The 7,500-nt window shown below is 37.2% G+C and overlaps 3 protein-coding genes across 23 annotated transcripts in view; 1 reads left to right on the top strand and 2 right to left on the bottom strand.

Annotated features, from left to right (window-relative positions):
• The window catches only part of LOC137627133 (tyrosine-protein phosphatase 10D-like), a 591,968-nt gene that overhangs the window by 460,413 nt on the left and 124,055 nt on the right, over positions 1-7,500 (bottom strand). The gene's annotated exons all lie outside the window — the stretch shown is intronic.
• Positions 1-7,500, bottom strand: part of LOC137627128 (uncharacterized) — a 296,405-nt gene that overhangs the window by 208,839 nt on the left and 80,066 nt on the right. The window lies entirely within an intron of this gene.
• LOC137627132 (tyrosine-protein phosphatase 10D-like) overlaps positions 1-7,500 on the top strand; it is a 14,556-nt gene that overhangs the window by 1,311 nt on the left and 5,745 nt on the right. For all 3 annotated transcript variants that reach the window (XR_011041136.1, XM_068358197.1, XM_068358196.1), the window contains exon 2: positions 4,116-4,219. Coding sequence is in view for 2 of the 3 variants with exons in the window: in XM_068358197.1 (XP_068214298.1) it covers positions 4,116-4,219 (104 nt within the window). In the remaining variant the exon portion in view is untranslated. The remainder of the gene's footprint in view (positions 1-4,115; positions 4,220-7,500) is intronic.

The following is a 7,500-nucleotide window of genomic DNA, read 5'->3' as shown; positions in this document are numbered from 1 at the left end:
TTTAATGTTTATTTATAATTTAATATTATTTTGTTTTATTAATGTGCATTCAAATACTTATTTAAGCACCATGCCTCTTTTACATTTTGATTCTCACATTTGCTAGGGCACCAGCCGCCCGTTGAGATACTACCTCTAGAGAGGTATTGGATCCTTTGACTGGCCAGACAGAAATGCATTGGATCCCTCTCTCTGGTTACGGCTCATTTTTTCTTTGCCTACACTTACACAGAATAGCCTGGCCTATTCTTTACATATTCTCGTCTTTCCTCATACACCTGACAACAATGAGATACTTAACACTTCTTCACCCAAGGGGTTAATTACTGTACTGCAATTTGTTCAGTGTATTTTCCTATTGGTAAGGGTAGAAGAGACTCTTTAGCTATGGTAAGCCGCTCTTCTAGGAGAAGGACACTCCAAAATTAAACCATTGTTCTCTAGTGTTGGGTAGTGCCATAGCCTCTGTACCATGGTCTTCCACTGTCTTGGGTTAGAGTTCTTTTGCTTGAGGGTACGCTTGGACACACTATTCTATCTTATTATTCCTTTTTCTTCCTCTTGTTTTTTGAAATGGTGTGTTGGGCAGGCTTAATAGAAAGGCCATGGATGCCTGGTAGTTTATCAAGAGGTTGTCTTTTCCTTTTCTGATTCTTTTTCTTCTCAAAGCCATCCTTACTGTCCTCCCTTTAGTTGAAGTGGCTTTCCTGAAGGGTATTTAGCCTTGCATGGTGTATCGGCTCCTCCGTGTTGACCAGTTTTTCCGACTTTTCACTATAGTCAATGGGTATCATCAATCACTTTATTTATAATTCTGTACATTTTGTTTTTGTTATAATTCTTGCTAGTTTAGTTTTTAAGTATGATGTCTATTTTTATTTCTATTAATTATTATGCTCTCTGGAGACATTGAGCAAAATCCGGGACCAGTACGTCCTACATTTTGTCAATGTCACCTTCTGTATTGCAATATTCGTGGTCTTCATGAAAATATCCAAGACCTTACAGTTGCGCCCAGACAGTATGATATTCTTTTGTGCTCAGAAACTTTGGTTTCTAATATGAGGCACTCATCTGAGCTCCTTATAACTGGTTTTAAAAAGACAATAATGTTGAAACATGATGCCATCCCTAGGACCAGGGGAATGGCGGTGTATATTAGGACTGAGTACCCTGCTTCTCGTAAGTCCTGCTATCAATGTGGATGTCATGAGATTCAGGTAATAAAAGATTGTGGCAGGCGTAACAACTTTTATTTGTGTTCGATCTACCGGAATCCAGACATGGATGATTCTATCTTTGATTTTATTCTTACCATTATGGCTAAGATACAAGAAGATGATAGCAAGGCTTCTTTTGTCTTTGTTGGTGATATATATCTCGCCTACCGATCGCCATGGCTTAGGAGCTTTAGACTTTGCCTCTGAATCAGGCTGTGAGCAAATTATAAATGAAGCTACTCACAGGTGTGGTAATAGCTTGGACCTCGTATACACTGACTCCCCTGGCGTTATAACTAGTAAGGTTGGTTCTCCAGTCGGGACATTTGATCATGCCTTGATTTCATTAGTAGTGAAGACTGAGCAGCCTGTCCTTGATATATCATACTCTTGTAAAATTTATATGAAATCCCAAGCAGACTGGAATGGGATTTTGCATGATCTTTTGTACTTGAATTGGTCATAATTATATAGTAGTGTGGATACTGTTGCCCCTTTGAATGAGAATCTAGTCAACATAATTGATAGGCGTATCCCTTCTCGTGTGCTAAGGTACCGAGTGAAGGACAAACCATGGTTCAATGATGATTGTAGACGTGCCTATTTGGAGAAGCAGGAGGCCTATCACCGTTGGAAGGGTAACAGATCAGATTTGACCTGGAACAACTATACTCAGCTTCGAGCTTTTGCTCAGAGACTTTATGCCTCAACTGAAAAGGAGTACAATTTAACCATAAAAGAAACCCTTTCTGGTACAACTCAGGAACATAAATGGTGGTCTACCCTTAAATCTGCACTCTTTGGTGTAGATGCAACAGTTCCTCCTTTACTTAAACCAAATGGCTCAGTCACTCACTGTCCAAAGGAAAAGGCAACCCTTTTGGCTGATGTTTTTGACAGTAAACAGAGTAATGAAAAACTTGAACTTCCTCATTCCTGTTTTCCTGAGGCTAAACTAACTAGTTTAGCTTTCCGATCTCGTGAGATCAAAGCTCTGTTGAAGGACCTTAATGCTTATGGAGGTAAAGACCCAAATGGTATTTTTCCTTTTTTTTTATAAAGACAGCAGATTTCTTAGCTCCAAAGTTATCTGTTATTTTGCGCAAGTTAGCAAAAAGAGGAGCTTTTAGCACTTGTTGGAGAATTGGTAATGTTACTCCTCTTTGTAAATGTGCTCGTGGTAGCTCAAGTCCAACTGATTACCGCCCAATTTCCATAACTCCCATATTATCTAAAGTTTTTGAAAGTTTTCTGGCAAAACGTCTTAATAGGTTTGCTGAAGGTACTCATCTACTCCCTAGTTTGCAATTTGGTTTTCGTAAAGGCCTTAGAGCATGTGATGCCCTTCTTACAATCTCCAATGCTGTACAGAAATCCCTTGATTGTGGTCAGGAAGTTCGTATGATTGGCCTTGATTTTAGTGCTGCCTTTGACCGTGTTAATCTTGAGGCCCTTGTTTTCAAACTGAAACAGTTGGGAGTGGGTGGGTCGTTTCTTAACATTATTATTGATTTTTTAAGTAATAGATCATAAAGAGTTGTTGTTGATGGGCACCATAGTGAGTATAGGAATGTGATATCCGGTGTTCCACAGGGTAGTGTTCTTGGCCCATTACTTTTCATACTATATACACATGACATGGGGTTTGGCCTAGAAAAAAAGCTTGTTGCATATGCAGATGATGCTACTCTTTTTGCATCTATTCCATCCCCTGAATGTAGATCTGGGGTTGGTGAATCCCTTAATAGAGATTTAGATAAAATCAGTGCATGGTGCAAATTATGGGGTATGAAGTTGAATCCTTACAAAACTCAAAGTATGATTGTAAGTAGATCAAGGACGGTGGCTCCTCAACATCCAGATCTCAGTATTGATAATGTTTCTTTAAATTTGTATGACTCTTTTAAAATTTTAGGTGTGATTCTCGACAGCAAATTTACTTTTGAGAAACATATAAGGTCTGTGTCTTCTTCAAATGCACAAAAAATTGGCTTATTGAGAAAGTCTTTTAAGATTTTCGGTGATCAATCTATTCTGAAGAAGTGTTTTAATTCTTTCTTTCTACCTTGTTTTGAGTATTGTTCTCCTGTCTGGTGTTCAGCTGCTGATTCTCATCTTAATTTATTGGACAGAAACTTACGGTCTATCCAATTTCTTATTCCTGATCTAGATATTAATCTTTGGCACTGTTTTTCATTATGCATGTTGCATAAGATTTTTCACAACTCTGACCATCCTTTACATTCAGATCTCCCTGGTCAATTCTATCCTGTTCGTAATACTAGGCAGGCAGTTAATTGTAATAGCCAGGCCTTCTCCATCATGAGGCTCAATACTACACAGTATTCTAGAAGTTATATTCCAGCTGTTACCAAGTTGTGGAATGATCATCCTAATCGGGTAGCTGAATCAGTAGAACTTCAAAAAGTTCAAAGTTGGAGCAAATGCTTTTATGTTGACCAGGCTGACATGAGTCTTTTTATAGTTTATATATGACATACCTGTTTTTGACGTTGTTAATAGTTTATATAGGACATATCTGTTTTGACGCTGTTACTGTTTTCAGAATGATTTATTGTTAATTTATTCTCATCATTTATTTACCTCCTTATTTCCTTTCCTCACTGGGCTATTTTTCCCTGTTGGAGCCCTTGGGCTTATAGCATCTTGCTTTTCCAACTAGGGTTGTAGCTTGGCTAGTAATAATGATAATAATAATAATAATAATGATAATAATAATAATAAACCCACAAATTATATAGAAAAAAATAAACATAAATTTTTAGTTTTCGAAGGGACTGTGTCCTTTCCTCTTCATAAAACAAACGGAAACTTGTGTATTCTAATGCATGTTTATTAACCTTGCATTTGCTTATCTCCACCTACCGCCTTCAGGACCCAATGCACCTGGGAGGTTCATCATGTGGTACCGGAATGAAATGGCAATTTTGGCGCTGTGGCATCGGCCTCACCTGGCTGGAATCTACTCCCATTACCAAGTAAGTGGATACGACATCAAAGGATTTATTGTAATGGGTTTGGTGTCTTATTTGGAATGGACAACCGACCTTGATTTGTAGTTATTAGCTCTAAAAGTTTTTTTTTTTTTACAAAGGTGTGCTTATTGTGTAGGGGTGTGGCTGAATGCGCTACGTGTATGCATAATGATATCAATGTAGACTTATTTGATATTGATTATTCACTTTATAGAACATTTTCATTTTATGCATGACACTAGATTTTGTACAGTTTGGTCTTTATTGTCCACTGCAGGACATTATATCTGATACTGGAAAATATTTGCAATTTCGGCTACCTTTTATATATATATATATATATATATATATATATATATATATATATATATATATATATATATATATATATATATATATATATATATACAACCATTCACTCTCCATCTGTCTAAAGCATGGGAATGTTTTGGATTAATATTATTATCATTATTATTATTATGTTGGTATGAAGTCCATATTTTTCTCCATCTGGTAACAGTGCAATTTACTGTATTGTCGCCTTATCTGTTTAAAATGTTGGATATTTATCGACACCAGATATTTCCTTAGTTCACCTAAGTACTGCAACGTGGTATGCATATCTCACTGGCATTATCAGTAGGATGAACAGGCTGTGCTTGAAAGGCTTAGTGACACTGGGCTGTTTCCACTTTCGTTGTTCTTGTTTCAATTTTTAAAGATATCATTACATTTGAATTTTTTATACTTTACTTTTATTCTGACGGCTGTTTTTTTTTTTTTTCCCCGGTCCTCTACAGCAGGGGAACCCTACTCTCTACAGGACATACACTCTCATTATATCTTGTTCGCTCACAGTATTCAACATTTTACATCACGTATTGCTCATTTACTGTTAAATCATCACTGTCAAAGGACATATATTTTGGAGAGAGAGAGAGAGAGAGAGAGAGAGAGAGAGAGAGAGAGAGAGAGAGAGAGAGAGAGAGAGAGAGAGCTAATTCCACCTCTGTCCTTGCTGTTCTCTGCCTTCTAATATTTGTTTGCCCTTCCCTTATCAGCTCCTCTTTTTCATCTTTCCTATATTAATTTCCTCCTCTCTGATAGTCGTCGTCATCGTTACCCTTGCCCTATTCCTTTCTTCCCCATTCTCTTCTGTACTCTGCTCTCCCTATTCCTCATCTCCATAATTTCACTTCACCTTTTTTTTCCTATTTTCCATATTCCTTCCTCTTTCCTCTACGTATCATTAGAGTCGATATTGGTTCTGGAATACTTTATCTGTTTTTTTTTTCTGTAGTTCTACGTGTTCTCTTCATGGAGAGAGAGAGAGAGAGAGAGAGAGAGAGAGAGAGAGAGAGAGAGAGAGAGAGAGAGAGAGAGAGAGAGAGAGAGAGAAGCGGTAGCGTAATTTAAGAGACCCCTCATTTAACCATTTCCCTTTTACTGATACTGTCGTTGACTGTCTCTGCCTTATAATATTTTCTTGTTTTGACCCCATTTTTTTTTTTTGCATCTCCTCTAGCTGCTTCTGTCTTATAAAGTTGAAATGTTCAGAATGACTGTCTTTCACTTCCTTAAATGTCCCCAGTGAAATCTTTCATGAATTCAATATTAGTGCATATGTTCCTCATATCCTTAATTATCATAGAACTCCTCATCCCTCCCACCGTTACTCTCACTGATTGTACCCTTTGTCTCATCACATATTATTGTTATTATTATTATTATTATTAGTAGTAGTAGTAGTAGTAGAAGTAGTAGTAGTAGTAGTAGTAGTAGTAGTAGTAGTAGCCACGTTACAACCCTAGTCAGAAAACCAGGATGTGATGATGCCATAAGCTCAAGAGTTCATACAAGATAAAACACCACAGTTAGAAAATCAATTAAGACAATGAATAAACTACAAGAGAATTAGTGAACAATTAAAAAAAGATAGGCTGAGAACAATAACAACAGACGTTCCATGTGCATTACAAACTTTAAAAGCTTAAAAAAATACAAGAGAAGAAAAATATAATATATAATAGTGTGTCGAAGAGTTCCTTGAGGCGAGAGATCTCTTCCCCAAGGCAGTGGAAGACCATGGTACCGAAGCTTACGGCACTAATCTTCTCCTAGAAGAGCTGCCTATCATAGCTAAAGAGTCTCTTCCACGCTAACCAAGAGGAAAGTAGCCACTGAACAATTACATTGCATTAGTTTAACACTTGAGTAAGAAAGAATTGTCTGGTAATCACAGTTCTGTCCGTTCTATGAGGACAGAGCAGATTGTGAAAAGAATAGGCCTGACTAATCAGTTTATTTGTAGGCGAAGAAAAATGGAGACGTAACAAGTGAGAGGGATCCAATGTGATACTGTCTGGCTAGTCAAGTCAAAGGACCCAATAACTCTCTAGTTGTAGTATTTCAATGGGTGGCTGGAATGTTATAAAAAAAGTTCCAGACCTCTTTGTCCTATATTTAATTACATTTGATGACCAGGGTAACAAGGAGGGTGACTGGTGTATTTTGCAGTCAGGAAAGGTGGAATAATTATTTCCATAGTTGGATTTGGCGGTTCTTTGTCCAAACCTGATTAAAAACCGTTGATTCAGAAGCTTGTGATCTCTATACAGTTCTTGAAACACTTTACGTTGATGTTCAGAAACTCGTCAAATGAAAATCTTGTCATTGGAGGTACTCTTTTCCAGCAAAAGGACATCAACAAATATACATGGACTTCACCATGTGGCATTTGCTGAAATAAAATAGATCACATAACAATTAATAAAGAGAGAAGGAGGCCAGAAATGTAAGAAGCCTGTGAAGTGCAGATATTGGTAGTGATCACCAGGTTCTCGTTGACACACTGAAATTAAAACTGAAAACACTCAACAGAAATGTAGATAGAATACCTAGGTTTGATACAACCAAGCTTGTGCAAGATGATCACAGAGAAACATCTGCAATTGAATATAGGAATCTATTTGAATTATTAGAGATTTTGAGATATGAAGGAGAGACACTTGATGAAAAATGGTGTGGTATTAAGGACATATATCAGTAGTTAGTAGTCAGGTTTCGGGACATGCACTTAAAAGGAAAAGCCATGGGTATCAAGTGATACTTAGGATACTATAAAAAGAAACAAAGACAGAAATTGAATGTTGAAGGTTTTCGAGGAAGTAAGGAAAATTACAAAGTAGAGGGTGCTAAGTAATCCAGTATCGATAGAGGTCAAAATAAAAGCCAAGAATGAAAGGGGGGTGGGGTGATATTTAGACAGGAAAGCAGATAAGGCT

Source organism: Palaemon carinicauda, chromosome 34 (assembly GCF_036898095.1).
Source record: "Palaemon carinicauda isolate YSFRI2023 chromosome 34, ASM3689809v2, whole genome shotgun sequence".
NCBI lineage: Eukaryota > Metazoa > Arthropoda > Malacostraca > Decapoda > Palaemonidae > Palaemon > Palaemon carinicauda.
Note: the sequence above shows the minus strand (reverse complement) of the source record. Positions and strands in the feature narration are given on the sequence as shown.